This window comes from Colletotrichum gloeosporioides, assembly GCF_011800055.1.
Source record: "Colletotrichum gloeosporioides strain Lc1 chromosome Unknown consensus_27, whole genome shotgun sequence".
NCBI classification, from domain to species: Eukaryota; Fungi; Ascomycota; class Sordariomycetes; order Glomerellales; family Glomerellaceae; genus Colletotrichum; species Colletotrichum gloeosporioides.
The window spans coordinates 1,014,516-1,037,712 of record NW_025544672.1 but is presented as its reverse complement, the minus strand read 5'-3'; the positions used below and the strand labels follow the sequence as shown (position 1 = coordinate 1,037,712).

The 23,197-nt window shown below is 50.3% G+C and overlaps 6 protein-coding genes across 6 annotated transcripts; 5 read left to right on the top strand and 1 right to left on the bottom strand.

Moving 5' to 3' along the window:
* Positions 1 to 581: 581 nt before the first annotated feature.
* Positions 582 to 1,832, top strand: GCG54_00007674 (Nitrilase; the record flags this gene model as incomplete). The annotated part of the gene is made up of 3 exons (XM_045407652.1): positions 582 to 868; positions 935 to 1,112; positions 1,167 to 1,832. 3 exons carry the CDS (start codon positions 582 to 584, stop codon positions 1,830 to 1,832), a joined length of 1,131 nt encoding a protein of 376 aa, XP_045267097.1.
* Positions 1,833 to 2,185: 353 nt separating this feature from the next.
* Positions 2,186 to 4,782, top strand: GCG54_00007673 (Nitrogen assimilation transcription factor nirA; the record flags this gene model as incomplete). The annotated part of the gene is made up of 8 exons (XM_045407651.1): positions 2,186 to 2,281; positions 2,366 to 2,466; positions 2,510 to 3,225; positions 3,270 to 3,411; positions 3,483 to 3,701; positions 3,724 to 3,906; positions 3,996 to 4,170; positions 4,249 to 4,782. The coding sequence occupies 8 exons, from the start codon at positions 2,186 to 2,188 to the stop codon at positions 4,780 to 4,782; spliced, it is 2,166 nt and encodes a 721-aa protein (XP_045267096.1).
* A 2,490-nt stretch (positions 4,783 to 7,272) lies between these two features.
* GCG54_00007672 (uncharacterized protein) lies at positions 7,273 to 12,048 on the bottom strand (the record flags this gene model as incomplete). The annotated part of the gene is made up of 8 exons (XM_045407650.1): positions 7,273 to 8,357; positions 8,410 to 8,704; positions 8,761 to 9,282; positions 9,341 to 9,598; positions 9,653 to 10,265; positions 10,335 to 10,396; positions 10,607 to 11,817; positions 11,871 to 12,048. The coding sequence occupies 8 exons, from the start codon at positions 12,046 to 12,048 to the stop codon at positions 7,273 to 7,275; spliced, it is 4,224 nt and encodes a 1,407-aa protein (XP_045267095.1).
* Positions 12,049 to 17,565: 5,517 nt separating this feature from the next.
* On the top strand, positions 17,566 to 18,225 carry GCG54_00007671 (uncharacterized protein; the record flags this gene model as incomplete). The annotated part of the gene is made up of 1 exon (XM_045407649.1): positions 17,566 to 18,225. The coding sequence occupies one exon, from the start codon at positions 17,566 to 17,568 to the stop codon at positions 18,223 to 18,225; it is 660 nt and encodes a 219-aa protein (XP_045267094.1).
* Positions 18,226 to 18,442: 217 nt separating this feature from the next.
* GCG54_00007670 (uncharacterized protein) lies at positions 18,443 to 19,243 on the top strand (the record flags this gene model as incomplete). The annotated part of the gene is made up of 1 exon (XM_045407648.1): positions 18,443 to 19,243. The coding sequence occupies one exon, from the start codon at positions 18,443 to 18,445 to the stop codon at positions 19,241 to 19,243; it is 801 nt and encodes a 266-aa protein (XP_045267093.1).
* A 1,016-nt stretch (positions 19,244 to 20,259) lies between these two features.
* Positions 20,260 to 22,704, top strand: GCG54_00007669 (Peptidase S41 family protein ustP; the record flags this gene model as incomplete). The annotated part of the gene is made up of 4 exons (XM_045407647.1): positions 20,260 to 20,464; positions 20,575 to 20,970; positions 21,019 to 21,716; positions 21,775 to 22,704. The coding sequence occupies 4 exons, from the start codon at positions 20,260 to 20,262 to the stop codon at positions 22,702 to 22,704; spliced, it is 2,229 nt and encodes a 742-aa protein (XP_045267092.1).
* Positions 22,705 to 23,197: the final 493 nt, after the last annotated feature.

The following is a 23,197-nucleotide window of genomic DNA, read 5'->3' as shown; positions in this document are numbered from 1 at the left end:
TTATAAACTGCCGGCATCTACCAAGAAGCGCCCAGTTCATCCGAAGACGATCTGTGACACCTTCAAAACCAAGGTTTGCAACTAGCTGATGTTGATTCGATGATACCGGGCGTACCGGGTCCTCGGTGCCGGAGCGAGGGCGAATCACGATCGGCGATAAGTACCCCGCACGGAGACTGACGTCCGCGTCAGCGGGGCCGATAGGGTAATGCTCTTCCGGGCGGGACCCACGTCGATAATGCGAGGTCCGGCATGCGTTAGCCAGGGTTCGGCCTGTGTTGGCTGGTTTGGGGAAGTGGAGGACTGTTTAGTTTAGCCGCAAATCAAAGGGTTTTGCTGATCCGTCACGGATCCTCCATGCAGTCGATAGGGTAATGGTCGACCGGCAGAATCAGATGATGGGCATTTGGGGGTTTATCGCCACGCGTGTGATACGCGAGAGGAAGCATCAACGACAGAGGATAGGATAATGCTGTACCGATCTAAAACATGATAAACCCCCTGGTGCATCATAAAGATGATGAGGAGAAAGAGGAGAAGCAGGATCATCGACATTGATACTTAAACACGCCTCCATCACGATGAGTACGACATCAGACGAAGCATCAGCACTTACAGATTCCCAAGACTCCTCATACCTCTCCATTCGCCTGAAGAATTCAGAGAGCCTACCACCTCCTTCATCCAAAACAACCTCTTCAAAGACCAAGATGGCCCCCAAGCTCAAGATTGCTGCTATCCAAGCCGAGCCTGCTTGGCAGGACCTCGAGGGCGGTGTAAACAAGTCCATCGCTCTAATTGAGAAGGCCGCCAGTGAGGGCGCCAACGTTGTCGGTTTCCCTGAGGTCTTCATCCCCGGATATCCTTGGTAAGCAGTCGCAAGACATAGTCCTTCTAGAAGTAGTCGACAGTCGACTAACATGCGCCGGGAAAGGAGCATCTGGGCCAAGTCCCCGACTGACAACGCTGCTTTCATGGACGAGTACTTCCGCAACTCCCTCGTGAAGGACTCGGATGAGATGAAGCGCATCTGCGCTGCTGTTAAGGAAGCTGGCGTCTTTGTTGTTCTTGGATACAGTGAGCGATACAAGAACACTCTCTACATTGCACAGGTATGCTCTCTACGCCTCGGTCATGATAATGCCCGCAATACTAATAACCTTCAGTCTTTCATCGATGAGAACGGTGTCATCGTCCACCACCGCCGCAAGATCAAGCCCACCCACGTCGAGCGCGCCTACTGGGGTGACGGCCAGGGCGAGTCCCTCCAGACCGTCGTCCCCAGTACAGTGCACCCTGACGTCCGCATCGGCGGCCTCAACTGCTGGGAGCACACGCAGACCATGCTCCGCTACTACGAGTACGAGCAGAATGTCGACCTGCACGTCGCCAGCTGGCCTCTCATCTGGCCCCAGCCCAACGACAAGGACGGCAACCCGGACCCCAATTGGCCCGGCCACATCACCGACGAGATGTCTCTGCGCTTCTCCCAGATCGTCGCGCTCGAGGGCGCTTGCTTCGTCATGGTCTGCACGCAGATCTGCAAGGACGAGTCGGCTGCGCGCTGCCGCATCGACGACTTTGGATACGCCAACAACCACCCCACGCACGGCGGCGGCTTCAGCATGATCTACTCTCCCTGGGGCCAGGAGCTCGCCACGCGTCTGCCGCCCAATGAGGAGGGCATCCTCTACGCCGAGGTCGATCTTGCTGAGAAGGCCAAGGCGAAGCAGAACCTGGACATTGTCGGCCACTACTGTCGCCCTGACCAGCTGAGTCTGCGGGTCAACAAGTACCCCGCCAGACCTGTCCACTACGCGGCTGACCCCTGAGTGCGATGAATTCCTTGCAAGGGAGGGAGGGAACGGAGATCCTTTCGAAATGTCTTAAATCCAACCGCTTGGAATATTGGAGACGCTAGGCTGTGTTTTTCGTTAGAGTTCGGCTAGGCATTGTTAGTGGATATGCGGGGAAAGATAACTCAGCACTGATTGATTCGTCGGAGTGGGGGGTTTCAGGTAGTGATAATTTCTGTTATTAGGCGCTCATGACACAACGCGGACGCTCATCTGAACTTAGTCTTCTACACCTCGGTGAAGTGACTTTCTGAATGCCCAGCCCTGCCCAGCCTCGACGACGCCCTCAGCGAGCCTCACGACGCGCAGATAAGGCGCGATAAGACGACATGTCTAAGCCGACCGCTTCTGCGCCGCAGCCTGAGGGGAAGAAGAGGCAGCGGGTCTCAATCGCGTGTCTTGCGTGTCGGGGGAGGCGGATGCGCGTAAGTTGTGGACACATGAGCGCAGCCCCACGGAGTTCTCCGTTGAGATCCGAATGAGTCGCTAATGAGATATTGCGGTAATAGTGTGATGGACAACAACCGATCTGCGGATCCTGTGTGAGAAGAGGGACTCAGTGTGAATTTCAGCATGCGGAAAATAAGCGCAGGTCGGAATTCTTCCTTGAGTGAAAGAAGGCGCCAAGACCGCGGCTATTGACGATGAGATAGGCCACCGAGCAAGAAATACGTCGAATCGCTTCAAGCACGGATAAGATTGTTAGAGGCCCAGGTCGTGTCACTTGGGTCGCAGCCGCCGATGACACTTCCCGAAACACAATCGATTGAGCCCGAAGGAGCCGAGCTCGATGAGAGCACCGGTGATGAGCAGGATCCTCTCGCAGAACTTACGGGGCTAGTAGGGCGTCTCAACGTGATTGAAGATGGCCAGGTACACTATTTTGGATCACAAAGCTCATACAACCTCGTCCGAGAACCAATTCGCGAAGCCGATCCTCACGAGCCGTCTCTCCGTCTGCAAAGACAGGGCATTGCGGCCGCCGCGCAGTTAGGAAAACTGGTCACAATATCCGACGACATGCAAAATCACCTACTCGACATTTACTGGCGATGGCAGAATCCATGGAATTACGTCATCCACAAAGGAACGTTTTTGAGGAGTTTCAAAGGCGAGGATGGGGGAAAATACTGCTCACCCCTACTACTCTCCGCCATCTTTGCCATTTCGGCACGATACTCGGATCGCCCGGAGCTACGCTCAGACCCAAACGACCCGAACACCGCCGGCGATGCATTTTGCGAGCATGCTAAGATTTTGCTACTGTATGAGAGCGAGGCGCCGACGATCACAACTGTTCAAGCCGCGTGTCTCTTGGCTCTTCGCATCATGTCGGATGGCAAGGAGGCTCTCGGATGGCTATACTCAGGTAAATGCCTTCGTACTTCTAGAGCCGTACGAATCTACTGACAGAGCCTTTAGGAAACGCAACAAGAATGGCTCATAATCTTGGCTTAAATCTTGATTGTTCAAAATTTGTGACTTCCGGGCTGTTGTCAGAGGATGAGGCCGATACGAGAAAGGTGACGTGGTGGGGATGTTATGTCGTGGATAAGTAAGCGAGCTTCGTCTGAGCCTATTCAGCCATGGAATGGGTTTATGGGACAAATGCTGACTGAAACCTAGACTATTCTCGCTAGGGTTGGGCAGACCAAGCAGCACACCAAAGTCAAGCATCACTTGCCCGAAGCCTAGCATCGATAACGAGGAAGAGTACACGCCTTGGAAACCGACACCTGGCGGGGCGTTTGATGAGAGCACTCTTGGTGTTCACTCTCACATCTCATCAACAGCCCACCATGTATCAGAAACTTACACAATTGCATGCGAGGCTATGGATATGATGTAAGACCCTCACTTAAAGCAGAATTTTCTCCATATTGACAATTGTCAGATACGCAATCAACAGCAAACTTTCACCGAGAGAAATTGAGGACATCGTTACAAAGGCCGATGTCGAGTTACAATCACACTATCGAGCGTTGCCTAGCTACCTCCGCCTACCTTCTTCCCCCAAAGTACCTATGCTTCCACATATCTGCTTGTTTCAGTGAGCATTGCCATGCAATCCCGATCATGACTGAAGCTGACGTATATCGTTAGCATACAGTACCATGCCCACTTAATTCTCTTACACAGACCCTTGATGCGAAAGAGAAAATCAAGACGTTCTGTGAGCAAGAGTGCTTCGTCTCCCGAAGATACAAGCAGCTTGGCTGATGACGAATATGCAAATGAGCACATGACTACTTGCCGTCATTCAGCAGCAGAAATCGCCAGGCTCTTGAGGGTTTACAAGCAACAGTACACTCTGGTAAGTTTCTCTCATTCAGCCAATGAGTTCCTGCACGATGCCCAAATGATTCGAACCGAGCTGACAATTTCCGAATAGCGTCGTATACCGATCGCGGCTGTTCATCTATGCTTCTCGGCAGTTATAATCCATCTCATCGATGCTCGGCCGTCAAATCCCAAGAGGCAACTGGCAATTCATCACTTGCAGACGTGCATCGACGCGTTGAGGGATCTGAGGACGGCGTGGTGTGCCTGGAGTGATCGGGCACTGCGAGCAATCCAGTTACTGGCAAGAGAGTGGTACCACTGCGACGATGTGTCACAATTACAGCATGTCAACAACCCCAACAGAGGAGGAGCCCGTGAGGCGGGCTACGTTAGTTTGGGCGATTTGACTATGGGTGTGGGAGGAGCAGCAGGCGGCCAGCTAATGGGGCCTTCAATTGCTTCACCAGGCGCGACTGCTGAGAGTACGATGGTGAACACGGGGCGAGAGCAGGCTGTGGCGGAAGGAGATCCACTGGCCTTTCTGTTTGATGCCAGTATGCCAGATCAGTACACTGATACGCTGGTCAGAGAGTGGCTTGCAGAGAGCGGATACGATGATATGCTGAATATGGCCAACCAGTAAACAGACTGATGGCTATGAAGAATTAAAAAATAATGGGTTTGGGTCTGGCGCGAGGGGTTCAACACCCCAAAGCTGGCGATCGAATATTCTCAAGTCTGGAATGTCCACGTGATGGTAACGACGCGTGAGGTATTGTGGCTGGACTTCATCAGGCAGCCAACGTTGGCGTTCGATAGGAATGTGATCCCTAACGCGGGTTACGCGGACGTCATGAGTTTAGCGCGCTGCGGCAGTCCAGACTTCTTGCGTTAAATCGCTCAGCCGAGCCTGTCATCGCAGAGAGTCCTTGCAGGGGATGGGGGAGTCCTGGTGAGACCCGCTACGCGGCCGTTCAGCTCTGCACCAAATCGGTGAATATTGGGGCGATCATTTCTTGGCGGCATACTGCAGCAGGACTCCTCGGAAAGACTCTCTTGTCTCGCTTTGGATGAGTTGGTATTGGTTAACCAGACTTCTGAAGGCTGCAAGCCACCGGACTCCGACCTGTTTTTGAGTCGCCAGGGATAGTCTAAAGCAGCGTTGCCAGGGTGCCAGGTTTGGGTATTTATCAGCGAGACCTTAGCACCCTAGACTTGGGATGTTGAGTATCCTCACCGTCACCCAATTTCTCTCCTGTTACTGAACACAACCCATCAAGATTTCGAGAGGCTGCGCGCCTCTTCAGCAACTCAATCACCTGGGGTTTCTCGGGTGAATTTGTATTTACTCTTCAGAAGGGTCGCCGTATCCCTCAAGCGGCGGCCCTTTGAACCCTTCCAATCGACCCACAAGCCTGGTGTGCTTTTGTCACCCCAAACCCCTTCACCAACTTTGACGACACCACCTCCCAAACCGTATCTTCAAACCTCTCCCAACAACCACATGTCCCTTCAAGTACAGACGGAGCTTCCCGTGACCAAGTCTCTTCTCACTTCTTGCATGGATTCCCTCACCTCGATCTTACATCGCCACTCTTTCAATGGAGTTTGGATTCCTATCTCAACTCGGATGATGACTTCGGCCTTGACTCAACCAACGAAGTCTCGGAAGCTGATTTCCAATATCTACTCCAACCAACACAACTTTTATCTTCGGGAAGCGACTATATCGCAATAAACCACCCACCTCCAACTTTGGGAAGCGACCATTTCGCTATAAACCACCCACATTCGACTTCGGGACGCGACTATTTCGCTATAAATGCCCCAACGTTTCCAGTCGCGCCATTCGCGACCTTGACTCCCGAATCAACAGATCCAGCGATTTTAAACACCAAGTGGCCGAAAGAAACGCGACCAATTCGCAAACACAAATGCCAAGAGCCTGGCTGCCGGTACTCCACCAACTCCCGAAAGGATCTGATCAAGCATCACCTCAAGCACAAACCGCTGGCCCAACATGAACGCCCACGTTGCCCTCATAGTGGCTGCGAGGCGACTTTCACGAGACAAGACAACCGCAAGCGACACATTCGAGAGAGTTGTCGCTATCGATCGCACAACCAATGAACCCATAGTGCGACTCTGAGTCCTTCGGTGAGTTCTTCCCTTGGTCTATAGGTTTCATCCAGGTAAGGTGCTAATAGAAACGCAATCGCAGCCCGCAAAGAAAACATTACCACTTGTTCAAACAAAATAGAACAACATCGAGCTGGAAATCGACGTATACGGCTATGATGTGGCACACAACCCGCTCCAGAAAAGGAAGCGACGCCACGAATTCTTCGCCTAAATATGGCAGCTACATCAAACCTCAGCCGAAAAGCTAACAATGATTAATCAAGACACATCACAGCTCATCAAAAACCACACACCGGATGTTGAGCTTCCTTACCTCCTTGTACTGAATTGAGACTGGTCGCAAAGCCCTTGGCTTGGAGTTTCAATGAGATATAAGTTGGATAAGGGTACTTTCTCAGGCAAGAGTGTTGAAAATGGTAAAGCCTACCAGGCGCTGTTGGATCGCGTCGTGGAGCGTTGAAACGCCAAACTACGGCCGCTCAAATGGATTGCTGAGACTGTTGCGTTGTATGTGTCAGTTGCCATAATTCAAATGGCAACAGCAAAGAACATTTTGAATATTGAGCTGATCGGCCGATATTCTTTCGTCAAGATCAATTCACTTGTACTCCTTGTAATGCCTGAACCGTTTCTACTTCAATTCGCATTGCTGTCTTTTCATGTGATGAGTTCAATGATAGTGAACCTGCATCACATTTTTTATATTGATGAAGGCATAAACGGCCAACTACAAACAGCGGACCGAAGTCATTCCGTCTCTTCCCGTACCCTCCTGTTTTGGCTTGTCGCCAAACGCCTGTCGTCACCAAACATCTACCCAGTAGTTGTATGTCTGACCAAGACAGTGTCACCTGTTCCTATCTATCCTTCATGAAGCAGCTTCTTGATCGATTCCACCCTCCAGTTACTTTGGCGTAAAGTCATATCGTAAGCACCCAACATCGATGTAACCACCTCGGCCCTGATTACCCGTGCCTGATTCATAAGTGTGTTAGCCATGGCACTTCGATTCCTGTTTGGAGTTCGTCAACCCACAATTTTTCCAATTTTCCTGGAAGAGTTTCTCGCAGGCGGTATTGTGAACCATTGTTTTATCTTGCATAGGATTTGTGCAATTGATTGACTCGGTTGTCGACACGCACCCTGACTTCCAGCTGATTGACATGTCATAGCGGACCCCGCCCCAACTGTCATCTCGCCTTAGAGTCTCTGAATCGGCTTTCATAAGCGCTTTGCACTCAGTGCAGGCCCTTAATGAAGCATCGTATACCGAAGATTTCCAAATGTCCGTTTTACCAGTGTAAATGCTAGCGTCATGGCACTTGCGCTCGCCGATTACAACAGGCGTCTTCGGCGTCTCTGTACGAGTTGGTACGGGATCGGGTGGCTTCGAAGTGACCGTAGACAGAGTGGTCTGGATAGCCGCAGTCTTGGAAGGCAGGTCGGGCAAGACGCAGACACATTTCCCGTCGATGCAGCCGTTGGTCTGAGGTGCACTGCAGACGACTCCAGGGGAACACTTGTCGACTGTCGTCTCGGTGCAGACAAAACTACTGGGTGCTGGTAGGTCGGGAAGAATACAAACGCACTTCCCATCAACGCAGGCATTCACCCGAGGCCTACTACAAACGACGCTGGGAGCGCACTTGCCAGCAGTCTCCTCGGTGCAGACGAAGGTCGTTGGAATGGCAGTGGGTGCCACTGTGCCGCTACCTGTGGGTGTTGCTGTTGCTGATGGATTGTGCGTTGAGCCTGCAGAAGCTGTTGGGGAAGTGCCAGGGACACATTGCCCAGTCAAGGCCGCGCCTTCTTGTCGCCGAAGTCGGAATATGTTGGTAGTGCCTGTAATGTAGGGACAAAAGCCTTCGCGCTCCAGACTCTCAATAGTCGCGCCATTCCAGATTCCCAATACGCCGTCGTTGTTCTCATTTTGTCGCACCCAGCCGTTGTTAATGATGTACCTCTTAAGCCCAGCTGGACTCATATCAGGCGGATTTCCCTTTGCGTCAGGACCTAAACGTCCAAGCTGGTGCAATTTGAGGAAGTAGGCTGCAAGTCCCGCCGTGTACGCAGTTGCTGCAGGTGTCTTGTCAGCCGTCCGGTCACCTTTACTTAGACTTGTACTCACCATCCGAAGTCCCCTGGGAGAATTTGTAAAAGCTCTTCTTGTCGCCAGTCTGCCTTTTCTGTGTGGTTTTGCCGCGGTCCTCAAATCTACTGGGCCAGGCGGCTTTGTTTCCCTCAGCAACAATCAATTTTTCCCCAGGCGCATAAATATGAGGCAGACCAGATGTCCCCAACCCCGATTTCCACCATCGACTTCCGTCAGTTATGTCAGCGGCCCCCACAACCAATAACTCTGGGATCGAGAGAGAATAGTCCTTCTGGTGTTCGGGTGCAAATTCAGCGGGCAAGGTGTTCAACTAAATCGTCAAGATGTTAGAAATTAATTTAACGACTCTAGGAGGGGGATACTAACCACAAAAGCGTTGCCAGAACCAGTGACAATGAAGACTCCTTTGGCGATGAGGCTGGTGAGAATCCGGTGCATGCGGAGCCTGAACCGGGCCCATTGTTCAAAGGCCTCCTTCTCAGCATCCTGTACCTTTCCCTTATTCTGCATCACCCAATCTCTCCGAAAGTTCTCCGACTGATGGCCCTGTGCCATACAGAGAATTGCTCTCGTAGTAGCGCTCTGATCTGGAATGGCATCATCAACCGCAGACAAGGCACTTAGCCACTGCTCGGGACTGGCACCACCTCCTTTCTTTTGACGTCGTGGGACGCGTACCATAATAGGCTTCACCTTCTTCGCAATTCCGATATTTGCTCCAGCAATAATGCTCAACATCGCCGTGCCGTGCGCTTTACAATGCACCGGTGAAGCACACTCGCCATTCTGTTGAATATTCGAATCATCTCGGTTTTGCTGACCATCGAAGTCTTCGCCGATGAAAATGAATTCAGTTTTGGAAGCTACATTGTCCCTCAAAGTAAACTCCTAGACATTAGAGTTAGCTCAACTTGAAAATTCTGACATATAAAGGTGCTAAGCTCACAATGTGGTCCATCTGAGCCCCAGTGTCAACGATGTAGACAGGAACATCTTCTCCGGCACTGATGTCGAAATAATAGTGCTCATTGTATCTCTTGTCGTCCGACCCCTTGTTTGCCGAGATATATGCCATCTGCTTGATGTGGTCTGTTGCGTAAATTTGCTCGTCAAGGTATTGGCTTTGGTATCTCCAGGAAATCTTCGAATCCTGTATCGTCGGGTCTGAACAGTCTGATGTACATTCTCGATAAACAGATGCAACCTTGTTACATATCCTGGTTAGTAAAACCTCACTTGTTTTACAGTTCCGACTTACGTTTGCAATATGTCTGACTTCATCTGCCTGATCCGAATCCATGAGCACTCGCCAGAAGTTAACACCCAAATCTTTAGTATCCGAGACTACAATCTGAGCATCCAAAGAAATGATGCGCTGTATCTCGATGACAACGGCTGAAGTCTCGTGGGTCCTTGTCCCATCCTGCGGCCAAACAATGTATTGATCCTTAGCAGGACACGCAGGAGCTGCGCCTTCAATCGCCTGCCGTCTCTGGCCTCCGCTTGGCATCGGGGTGCAGGACACCGTCGTCGTAGTGGCTGTAACATCGCAGCCTGTTTTGGGAGATCCTGTTTTCGTCGAGCAAGCCGTCGTTCCGCTTCCACTACAAGTGACAACGATGTCGGTGGCAGTTGCAGTCTCACATTCCGCGGTCTTCGTTATGGTTGCTTCATGAGTGGAATCTGCAACGAGACAACCGCGCATTTCGGCACAGGTAGAAGTAGGTGTTCCAGTCGTCAAAGTTCTCAGTTGTCCTTCTATGGTCGACAAGACTACTGGCGTTGTTGTAGCGCAGAGGGACGCTGTCTTTGTCTCACACTTGGTGGGCTCAGGCTCGGAAGGAAATGTAGGGACATGGTCCTGACCAACACTAGTGGATGAAGTGGTGTTGTTAGACTTTGAAGCTTGAGTCGTTGTATAAGAGATACGTAAGACTTACGTGAATTTGGGCCATGGCGGCAACTCTCCATGAATCACAATCGATTGGGGAAGCTTGATTATCTGATCAAGCTCCAAATTCCTAGTATCCAGTTAGTACCATTGCGTAAACGGAATAAAGGCTTCTTCTTACGGAGGATATATTCCTGGTGGCAATAACACCTTCCACCCGAGAATGTTGATGTCGTCAAAGCGAATGCAAATCTTTGAAGAGAGATTCAGGTTAATCAACATGCCAAACTTAGTCAAAATATGCACTGGTACCCAACCTACCGAGAAGAACCATAGGTCACACGGAATGACAGAGCCCTCTTTGTCTTTTGAGGGCTCTGGCTTGTTCACACTAATTTCGACGGGCGTTATGAGAGCTTGTGGGGGCCATGACGTGAAGGTGACAAAATCCGCAGTAGACGATGTTCCAGTGGACGACGGCTCTTCGGATGGCTCGACTATAGTGATGGTCGGTGGGCCTCCAGACACGAGAGTGATGGTCCGGCCTTTCGTAGTTATGGTGCTGTGGAGGGATACCGTTGGGAGATGCAAGGTTTCCGTCCCTATGATAGCAATGACAGATCCTGTCGAATTCGATCTTGGATTCGTCGGCGACAAAGATGGCTGTATTGGATAAGACGGGTTGATGGCGGTGCCTGTAGTCTCGGGGGGCATTGAAGCTGTTGATTGTGGTGCCGTCGGTGCATGAGTTGTATTGGATACATTTGGCGAGGTTGGAGCTGTGGTTCCATCAGGAGATCTTGATACAGAAGTGAGACTGGGAGATGTTGGTGGTAAGAGGGTAAAGGTCGAGTCCAAGGTGACCATTGTGGTCGCTTCTGAGACTGGGGGTAGAGTAACGGTTTCGGATCCAATGACAACAATTGTTGGGTACTGTGTGAAGTCTCCCTCAACTGGGGGTGCAATAGTGAAAGTTTGATCCATAGTAGTGAGAGTTGTTGATGAGATAACCTCGGGGAGTGTCAAGGTCTCCGTCCCGATCACAACCACAGGCCCAGCTTTCGAAGTGACATCGGGCGTCTGTAAAGATGTCAGGGAGTTGGGTGGAAATACCGTGGTCTCAGTAGGACTCTCGTAGGTTGTGCCAGGCGATGGGAGCGTTCCACTGCCATTTTCGGTCTGAGTGGCGTAGAGAGTTTCGCTGCTGACCGTAGCCGAGGGCATCGTCCATTCCGTAGGAGAACTTGAGTGAATGGTTCTCATAGTGCTCGGCTGTGTTTCCGAGGAGACGAGGGTGGAATTGGCGGCGTCGCTCGGCTGTGCTGAAGAATGCGTAGGGCTATTTACGTTGGTGGTGGAAGGAGCGTCTTGAGAGAGAGTTCCGACAGTTATGGAAGTTTGATACGGGTCGCCAGATTCATCGGGATTTGGCACAGGGGGGATGATCTGGCCATCGGGCCCAGTGCAGCTGAAGTCGGCATTGCAAGTGAAGGTACTGTCAGGACAGCAGCCGAATCCACAGCAAATTGTACCTGCAACAACTTTAGTTTGGCTCGATTCGATGTTGACAGGAGATGGTGCAAACCTGGGCCGCAGAGATTATGCTTTGAGCTGGGGGTCTCGCAACAAGTATCCCGGTCCGTACCGCAGCGGTCCTGGCACCAGTACTGTCCTTTGGCGCATTCTTGCGAAGCAACGACAGCAGCAGTGAGAGACACTGCTAGACAGTAGAAAAGCAGTGTTTGGCCTTGACTTCTTAACATGTTTGTCGAAGCCTGACGGCAGTGATAGCAAGCGTAAAAAAGTTGGCTTTGACAATGAAGCAACCTTAGGAGGGTGCGAAAAAGGTCTTCGCAATGTTTGGTTTGATATTATATTTCCTGCAAGAAGATTAAGGACTTCGGGGTCTTATAAATCAAAACCGGACACTCATCCAGAACATCATCCCGAAAGGCCTCATGTCTAAACCTGTTGGCGACCTTCTCGGCCATGGTTCTGAAATTGGCCCAAGCCCAAGACGCATGTCAGGCGATGGTCTTGTCGTATCTGTACGCAAGCGAATACACCTTGGGGGCATATCACAGGCATGAGGCCACAGTCCGCCCCCAGATCTGGCGCCAGAAATTGGCTGTTGGTTTGGGCATCGCAAAAATAGTTGCGTGCATGCTCATGGGGGCGGGGCCATACAAAACAAAGTCGCAGCTTTGTAAGTTATTTCAAGCAAGATGCCGAAAGACGTGAAATGATAATCTGCATCGGCTAGCGAATAGGAGATTGCATGCATTCAAACGCAGAGTGAGGAGGAGTTGGCGTCCTCGTGGAACCTTGGGCAAGAAAACGATGTGCCATACTGCAGAATAGCTTGGTCGTCACTGAGTACCATGCCATACCGAGAAAACTTGATACTATGACAGATACAAACTTTATTCTTAGTGTTCTATGTCTAACTTACTTGCTTCCTGGGGATTGCCTTGTGACTCAGATTGTACAGATCCCGCGCCAACCACAACCTTTCGCTGGCAGAGTTTCCCGCTGAATTCCCATCACATATTTTGAGGACTTGTACATAAAGTCACAAGTAATAATTCTGATGAATCACCACCTATCTTCCATTGCTGTAAGCACAGTCTAAGTCCTCATCGGCCGTCTCAGTCTACGGGGCAATGGAAGGCCAATTTCATCACCGGGATATTGAGGGAACCAGTTCGTTCTCTCCACCAGACGAACCTGAGTATTGTTAGATTAGCGTCCGTTTCCGCAAAGCTTTCCATGATTCATACCTCTAGCATGTCCTGAACCTTTGGGATTTCATCTTCACGAAGGTCGGCCCGCCAGTAGACAATTCCGGACGGACGATCGGTGCGGTATTTTGCTTCAACTCGGGAGCTACAACCAGCAATCGCGAGAAGCTTTTCGAAGGCTCGACTGGCTGTTTGATGGTCATGCCAGCAATCATCCGTGCCCCAGACAATATACTGCTTTCTTGTAGGATCTTCACGTTCTGGCACTAAGTCTCAATTGTCAGATGTGAATATTCTCGAAACTGCAATATTAGAAGCGGCGTACGTTGAGGTCGATCATGGACTGGGCAAAGGTTCCGGTCTACACAACCCGAAGTCTGGTCAGAATTAGCCCACGCATCTCCAGTCCGAAATCCTTGATAATACCTCCGGCCAGAGAAGAACTTCGTGGAACTGTTCTTTGGTGAGCGGAACCTGCCACCAATCCAGTCCTAGGTCCTTTGTTTCAGAAGTCTTGATCTCCGATGGGTCGCCAATCAGTGCGAGAAACTTATCGTAAGCACGTGCATTGTTTTCCAGATCGAAACCGACTGCAGCCGGCGCTATCTTGTATCGCTGTCGATCGTCGCAAATGCATCTCCAGACTTTTTCAATATAAGGCTCGACTTCGGAATCTGACTCAGAGAGGGACGGGGACGAGGCTCTCAATATCGTAGGTGATAGGGGTGGTGCGGGATCTAGGAAACTTCGACTGCTGTTTCTTTGTCGAGGCTTGCCCATGTGGGTGCTTTCCAACGATGAAGACGTTGTTCTGCTGCACGTATTCGCAGGAATTGGATCGCCACGTTTCTCTTTCAGTATGGCTGTATCATAATTCAGTTGTGTTTGACGAAGAGCGCGGTGCCGTCCGACACTCACCCACAGCGTTTGTCAGATACCGGACACAGTCTCTGACTCTTCTCTTCAAGTTTCCGATAAGATTCATGGCTGGAGAGCCTTTCCAGCATAGCTGGACCAGCGTTGTAAGAGTATGTGACAGTGTAGAAGCAGCGTGGAAGTGGCGTGATGTTGTGTCAGGGACGTAACAAGGGCTCCAGACGCACCCTCATCTGTGAGTAGAAATTGGGCAGGAAACTGCCTTCGCAGCAGAAGAATGATCTGCCGCGCCACGACCTGCGAAAAGGCTCTTCTGGGCGTTACTTTCTTGTCAAAGGTACCTAGCGAAGTATGATGTGTTACGTTCTGAAAAGTTATCAATACCACGGTGAAGACTCGTATGTCGTTGGTCGTAGCCGCTGGCCCCTTTGCCCCTTTGCCCCTCCATTGACCCTGCCGCATTCTCGCCCCCAACACCACCTTCTCCGCAGCGGCCGAAACAACGGGATGCGGTGCCCTTTGTTCGTTGGTGTCGGCTCATGCGCACCAACAGCCATTGTTCACCGCCAATCAACTTTCGGGGTATTCTCCTAATTGACCGCTGCTTTCCGTGTGTTATTCCTGTCAGCCCCCACTTCCACAGCCTCGAGGACTCTTTCGAGATTGTTTGGTACTTGACCATCAAGAGTCCCGAACCACTTGCGAGCACCACCTCGATCTACTCCACAGATGCAGCCGATCAGGAAGAGATCCAACGAACCGCGACTGCCCTGGCCCCGAGGTCGCAGCAGTCCTTTTTCGGGGGTCTCTAACCTTCTTGGGGTCTGATGCGTTTTCCTCCATCTTGCCGCTTGCTGCGCCACTAGCAATGGTGTGATTGCGATTTCAAAACCTCCGACGCATTCCAATTCAGACATACTTTCATTAGGTGTGTGTTTGGCAGGATTGGGACCTGAATAGTTACAAAATATCAAGGTGGCAGACCAGAATATTACGGGTGAACAGCGTGTCTTGCCCAATAATAGCGTGCGTATCATCAACTTCGCTACCGGTGCACGCTCAGTGCCTGCAGGTTGTAACACATGTTGCTCAGCCCTCGACTCCTCCTACATGACCCTGGGACTTCCGCATCGCTTCGCAAGCAGAACGTAGGAAATAGAGGCAGTGGATACCTCTTATTTGCCTGATACTGTCGTGCTAGCTCCGTCTCGGGCGGCCAGCCGTCCTCCCGCCGACCAACTCCACATCTCTTCTCATTCACCTAGGCTTGGATGGTTTTACGGCCCTTTTACATCTGTTAGGTAGAGGAACCCCAACATCTGGGAAATCAAAACTCTGATTTGCAAGCTCTAATTAACGAACCTGGCCATGTTCAGGCATCATACATGATCTGAATCGCAAACGGAATGTTGGGAGCACGTACTTCTGGTATGCTTTCCGCTGCGTCGATTGATCCAGGATACTTATCTGCCATTATAAAATTCCTGGTGGACAATCTGCAATATTGCCGCAATATGCAGCCTCTATACGCGAGGTGTGCCCTACAACGTCGAGGAGGTTTCTGGCCCCCCGCCTTGCCACATCATTATCATTCCAGCATTCGTCTGTTCCCCACGCGATGCATTTTTGACCGGCCGGTATGAAAAAGCCTTGCATCAATGTTACTATCATTCTTGGAGTTCTGCATTGAGCAGATGTACACACCTTCATTGCGCGCCGGGCATTCTTGTGAGGCTCCTACGGGCGAAGGGATCTCGTGAAAATTAGCTGTACGCATCTCGACTTTAAGCAGTATCTCCTACCTCTGGCCAACCTGACAATTGTTCAACCTCTTCCTTAGTAAGTCTTAAGCGCCAGTTTATGACACCAAGGTCCCTTGAGTCGGAAACATCAACATGCGAGGAGCCGCCACAGATTGCGACGAGCTTGTCGTATGTCCGCTAGTTCAGGTGCTTGTCAAGACCATTTGTTGCTGGCCACAGAACGTGGTACTTGCTCTCTGTGTGAAAAGTAGATATCGCGGGAGTTGAGACGATATGTCTCTGGTTCAGATCGGCCGGACCGGGCGGCGAAAACCCTCCTTTCGAATGGGTTACCGATGCGGTACGCGCTGTCTCGTGGTCGATTTTCTTGAGATCAGAACCGGCAAGGCTGGCCAAAGAGCTGTCAATCGATAGTCTCGATGTTTTGGGACTGAACTTCTCCATCACGTCGGAGTTTCGGAGAAGGATTGAGGTACTGAAGTTGCTTCAACAGATACATTCGTACGGAAAGTAGCATCAACGAAAGGATGTTTCAGACCTACCTATGGCATTTTCCAAGTATTGGATTTTATTTCTGATGTTTCTCTTCAGTTTGCCAACGTACATCATTTCTCCAGCTTTTGCGTGGAAGCTGCGTGTGGGTTGGAAAGTGATGCGACAACCTTCGCCAATTCTTTTCAGCGCGGGGCTCGTGAGTAATCTGTGCGGAGACATCGTTGTACAGAGGCGGTCCTGAAAACAGGCCAGCAGCCAAGGATTCTGATGGTGTTGTAGCGGCAGGTAGCTATTTTTGCGCGGGGGCTGCTTGAATGCTGTTGGCTGCGGCTGCTCAAGAATCGTCTGCGAGTTTTGGCCCCCGAAGCGTGCCTCGCCCCCGTCACGTTACCAACACCCTTGAAGATCCAACCAACTTGGCTGTGTGTGTGGTCGATCAATATCTAAGCTGTCTGATTAATTACTGCCGAGCACCAACGGGCGCCGATGCTGAGGGTTTCATTCCGTACTTGACCCGCCCCGTCAAGACAAGGAGTAGCATTCTCTTCTGATCTAGCCGCATCCAAGTATTCCAGTCCGGCATTTAGATTACCACAAACATCCAAGAAGACAGAGCGCCGTGTTGAATCCCAACGTTTGCACGCCATAACAGACAGAGGTGTCTCGTTCCTTAATGGAGGCCCCAGTAGCGAGTATTGATAACGGGCAGGGCTATCCGTTTATGCCTATGGCGCCACCGCACGAACCCTGCAGCGAACTTCAAAGTGGAAGAGGGTATTGAGAACACAATTATTGGTGCACCCAACTACGTAGCCAGTGGAACATAGCCAGTGGACGGACAGAAACTTGCGGGGTAGTTCGAAGTCACTACTCAATCCACCATTGAGGCCAGCTGTTGACGTTTCTCAGTTAATCGCATTTTCACATTAGCCCACCACCCCCCGACGAGAGCTCTCATATTTTTTTGAAGGGAGGATATGAAATAGCGTGAATGCAGCCCACTGCTGCTTTTTCTTGATCTCTGAATTACTGGTTTCTTCACGTTTAGTATCCATGTTGCCGAGGCGTAAATGATTGAAGTAACAGCCTCATTTGCGAATTGTGGGAGGCCTATCTACAGCTTCCCTCGTACCCCGCACTATGTTTCATCCGGAGCCTTTCGTGGAGTCCAGCTAACATGAGGAAGCCAATATCGGCTGAGGTCTTGCTTTTTGGGTTTGGGTCTCCAAATCAATTGAGCTAGAAGTATAAGTCAGCATGTGACAGAGTATAAACACTCTCCAAGGCCCTTCCTCACCCTCTGCCCTGCCGTGCGCTTTCCAACTCTCACACATGGCCACACACCCGCTTGATCCAGACGCGAGATCAGTCCCATTTGATCATGGAATCCTTCTCCTCGACAGCCATGATATACTGGCCAAGGAATTGGCCAGATCGCGAGACCTTGGACCTCCAGTCTCTCATTTGTACAGTATGGCCTCAGTATCTCACTCTTCAAGAGACCTGTGGCATACTTGACCAGTTTCACGAGCCGGTCTGGATACCGGACAAACAGGTTCTTTGGACAGGATTAGGTCAAAAGTACGCCCTGGTTGACTCTTACGCACGAGAACACGGAATGCAGACTCTAAGAATTGCTATGGGACCTTTGATGGATCCTCAAAGTCCTGCCTGTCTCCAAAGCCAGAAATCAACCAAAGAATGGGGGAGATATATAAGGGGCACCTCACTCATCTTCTCCTGGCGTATATCACAAGGAAATGTCGCTACCGTACTGACGCAACCCCCGCCAACTCGCTTCAATCCACATGGACGAACAGCCTACCAGGACATTGAGGAGCCCGTTCTCAAGGGCATTCTTGGAAATCGACCTATTGGTCGAATCCTGGCAGTACATCCAACAATCGAGAACGCTAAAGAGTTTCCACCGTATGAGATATTTCCACAGGATCATCAGGACATCTGGAAGAATGTTTTCGGGCGTGTCAAATGCCCCAAGCATACCTGGAGGGGTGTTGATGGGAACATACGTACGAGTTCACCCGTCCAAAAGCCTCATACCTGAAAGACATCCTGATTAGTAGGCAGCTTTACCAAAGTGGGCTATCACGTCGGCAGCCTATGGGTTTGTCGGCAGCGAAAATCCTAAGTCTCGCTCTGCGGCAATATTCCTTTGCGGGGTTTTAATTTGCGCTGGCATATCCTCGCAGTTGTCGTTGGTCATTCTGGTGATTTCCTCCCTTCTAGTGGTTCAAAGTATGTTTGGAATTCCTTCGATCTCCATGCATTTTACCGAAATCGAACCCGAAGAGTGTTGTGATCTCAAGTTAGCGATTCCTTCTACCGACAACATCATCACCAATGGCTTGGGCAAAAAGCTCGAAGCTTTGAAGGCCAACAAGAATATGCTGGATGCTCCGGTTTTTCCGAAGGCAGCAGTAGGAATAGATTCACCCAAGGTCTCCGACAGGGAAGAAGTAGCAAAGGTGGCCATTCTTGCGAAATTACCCAAGACGAAAGATACTGCTGAGCAAGCTTTAACATCTCCGACGACATTGAAGACTCAACCATCACCGGTCGAGCCCATCACGCCCTCAGTGGATCAATTTATTGCCCAAAGAAAGGGAGAAGTTAGACCGACTTCAAAGAAATTGTCCAAGGGCAAAGCAGCGGGAGCCACTGAGGTAACACCCGGGTTGTCAACGCAAGGACTGAACGCCCAAAGTCCTAATGAGTCCGGAGCTGAGCCCCACAAGAAGAAGAAGAATATGGACGGTGGAGAAACCCTGGTTACAAAAGCGAAGACGAAGAAGTCACAAGACAAGAAAATGGAAAAGGAGAATGTAGATCGTAAGGGGAAAGCCAAGTCTAAAGCTCCTGTAAACACCAATCTGCCTACCGTTCCAGAAAAGCCGGCTGTTGGAGGAACCAAGAAGAAGAAGCAGAAAAAGGCAACGCCTACAAAGGTGAAGGGCATAGCATTAACAACAAAAATATCTTCCAAGAGGAAAGAGGCGGAGAAGAGCAAGGAAACTGAAAAACAGCCAGTGAAATCAACCGGACCTCGTACTTCAGCGAAATGAACAATGGTCTGATGAACTGGGGAAATTCGCTTCACCTTTCACTAGAACTGCAGATGTCATTTCCATGCACAGTCTACCGGCACGTCACGTTTTAGGGGGTTAATGATGATCTGTATTTAAAAAGCGTTCCGAGCCGTGGTTGAAGTGATCTCGCTTACTCAGCTGCTCCCATGGGTTGGTCGTGTGAGAGGGCAACTTGCCGATATCCAGCCCACAGGAATCTAACGACGCGCCTCAACTTCCAGAATGGACTCATACCTACAAGAAAGGCGCGAGAAAGTTTTGTTGCTCGTGGCTTTCGGGGTTCCTACTAATCGATGGTTTAGAGTAGTCCCTGGCCCCATTGGCCGGCTAGTGGGTGGAGCGGAGTGCGTGGCAGAGCGGTTTCAGGGAAGAAGATAAAGTTGCGTTAAGCCGCAACCTAGCGCATTGCTGCGTCGACTCGTCATTTCATTGAACCTCTCAGTATCTTAGTAATTGTTCTTTTGTGTGCTATCTGATTCACGTTCGTGTTGTTGCCTAGCTCATACGGACAAGGCGTGGCATGTCTCTTTCACTCGACTGTCCGTTGCTTGATTTTCTACCACTTCTGTGTTTCTTGTGGCCTAATGAGTAGGTATCTAAGTACAGTCTCCCTTAATCTTGATGTGATTAAGCTTTCCTTATGCGATAAGGACATCCTGGCTTGGATGTTGGCGAAGAAGATGGGATGAAGCGAATTTGAGCTGGTGTTTGACCATACTTTAGTTTCAACAGCAGCGTTTCAGGATGAGCACGCCAAGTTAAACATTGCTCCAGGGGAGGGGGCTCTTTACGGTGCTTTCGGGAAACCATGCTAATTTGAGTCGTGACCCGAAGTCTCTACCACGGCGCATTTTTGTAGCATCATCCCCATCCCGACGTTCTTTTTATGACGACGACATATTTCCCTCCAATTCCAAAGTACAGACGGCTTGTGCAACGTGCGATACCTGTAGCAAGGACACAACGTGTGACTCGATACATGCGCTTACAACATGAGGACCACTATCTGGTGGACACTTGTTTACGCCGTTCTGGCGATTGCGGGCCTGCTACCGCGACGCACATTCAACTTCTTGAACGATGATACATTCGCCATCGAAGACTCGGGGAAGGCGTTCGTGGCCAGCAGCGCCCCTGAGAGCGCATGCGCAATGGTGCAGCCAACGGTCAACAAATTTTTACAAGACAAGCCGAAAGGTACGTCAATTCACGGGCCCTCCTGTCCTTATTCCTTCAAGATCTTTACACGTAGAAAAGGGGCTGGTGCCTCAAGTTCTGCTGAGGCCACTGCTGATACTCATGAATAGCCCTCCCAAGAGTGCCAGCAAAGCTTGCCTTCGACTGTTTGCAATCTGTTCCAAATAAGCCCGACCCTGCCAAAGAACTGCTCAAAAGCTTGAAGACGTATGTGCAACTTCAAAGCACACTTCCTTTTCTTAAAACCCCCCCGGCTTCGTACAAACTTCCAGCAGTCGACATTGAAGGCGGTTTCCAATCCATTGGAGACAAGGTAGCCAACAACAAGTACCAAAGCGAATATGACTTCCAATTGGACATTCTCGACCTGATCTCATCGGCTCACGATGGCCACTTTGTCTTTCGGGGCGATATGTTCAAAACCTTCAGTTTTCGGAACGGTCTCGTCACTGATGTGGTCTCAATATCTCGCGACGGGGTCGAGGTTCCGAAGTTGTACCATCTTAGTACGTTACAACTCTCTAGCGAACTTTGCTTTTACTAACAAGCCACAGAGCAACTTCGTCAGAACGCATCTGCACCAGCTATTACAAAGATAAATGGCAAAGACGCCAACGTCGTTATCGCAGACCTGAACCTCAAGTACAGTGGTCTTCAAGATCCCGATTCACAATGGAATTCTCAGTTCAATTCATACGCAACCAAGCAGAATTCTATGATCTTAGCTGCCTCGCCTATTTTTCAAGGCCCGATGCTCACTCTGACGTATGAAAATGGCGAGGAGCGCTCTGAAGAAAGTGTTGCCGTTATCCGTCCGGGCACCAACTTCACCGACATAAAGAACGGCGAGGACTACTATAATAAATTCTGCAATCCTGTTATGGTCTCCACGAACGTATTGTCTGAGGCATCGAACATAAGGACGCAGTCCAGAGCCAAGAGCCCAATGGCGCTGTCACCGATGGTCACGCCTATAGACGGCTATCCGGTCCCTGAAGTTCGGGACAAGGGCATCAACGCGACTGCAGGGTATTTTTTGAACGGTACTGGATACGATGACGTTGCTGTACTAGCTGTTTCTTCTTTTGCTCCGCCAGAGACGGTCGACAGCTTTGCATACTTGAATGACTTTCAACAAACTGTTGAGAAATTCCTGGCCGCCAGTCAAAAGGCTGGGAAGAAGAAGCTCGTAATCGACGTCACTGCCAATGGCGGCGGCTTTATCCTGGCTGGATTTGACCTATTCGCCCAAGTGAGTGGACGAAGTTCTTATGGCTTCACCTAACGTGCACTGCTGACCTCGTCTGTAGCTTTTTCCTACTGTCAGCCGCTTTCAGGCAAATAATTTGCGCCTACCGCCCAGTGTCAATACTCTCGCGAGGCTCGCTGCTGCTATTCCTGCGGACTTCAAACCCAAGACCCCCGAAGAGAATAAGGCTCTGGGCAACCTACGCGGAAGTCCTGTTCTCAGCAACCTTCTCCCAAAAGGCGTGTTCACACCGGATCGCGTAGCCTTTACCTCTTTAGAGCAGGTTCTGCGTCCAGTTGTATTAAACGGCGACAATTTTTCTGCTTACCAGCAGATTCCGATGGATCAACCAGATCCTCTGTTTAACCTCACCGGAACCGGCCCAAGGACCAACCCACCTGCTAGTGTTTTCACTCCCGAAAACATCGTTTTGCTCACAGACGGTACATGTGCATCCACATGTACCATTTTTTCATATCTCCTTATCCTCCAGATGGGCGTGAAGACTGCGGTGATGGGCGGTCGCCCCCAGACTGGGATAATGCAATCGATCGCAGGTGTCGAAGGTGCCCAGCTGTTTTCATACAATGACATTACCATCGATGCAACATCAGCTCTACTGTTAGCACCCGAGAACCAGAAAGCCGAGCTACAGAACGGCGATCTCGGTGAGCTAGCTAAAGCATACGCCATAAAGCGCGCCGCAAACCCCAAAGCCGCCGGCGCCGTAAACGGTAAAAACGCTTTCGCCATGTCCAACGCCACGGTACCGCTGCAATTTCTCTGGGAGCCTGCAAACTGCCGGTTGTTCTACACGTACGAGACACTGACCCAGCCTGAGGCCGCCTGGAAGCGTGTCGTCGATGTAACGTGGAATAATCGCCCGCAGCTTTGTGTTGCCGACAGCATTGTTCCGGCTGGCAAGCCGGCTACAGTCGACCCCTTTTTCCAGCAGAGCGCGAAGGATTTGGGGCTCAGCAAGGGCGGATAGACTAAAGAACGTCGTTAGGAGAATATTGGATTTTCATCAAAGTCATGGAGTTCATGGGGGCGTCTCAGGTTATGTGAATCTTACCAATGCAGCACAATCTGACCAACGAGAGATCAGGGATCTCTTTAGCTCTCAACACCCATATCAGGGTTCTCTCGCCACATCATAAGCTTCAATACTACCACACGGATCAGTATTATCTAGAGCACTTGCAATAAATATCGCTGGTCATTTTGGAGTGCCTTGTTAACACTAAGCTATATGTTACGGTCAGCTATCCAACAGTAGGGTCTACTAATAGAAGCTAGGGATTAATATATTATAATAGTACACTAAGGTTATAGTCTAGGTTATAGGTTATAAGCTAATAGTAGATCAGGTCTTTAGAAGCTAAGGTAATTAGTCTTAGACTTAATAAGTAGTTTATAGTAAAAGTAAACTAAGAATATTTATAAGGATAAATACTAAGTTAATTACTAAAGAGCTATAGAAG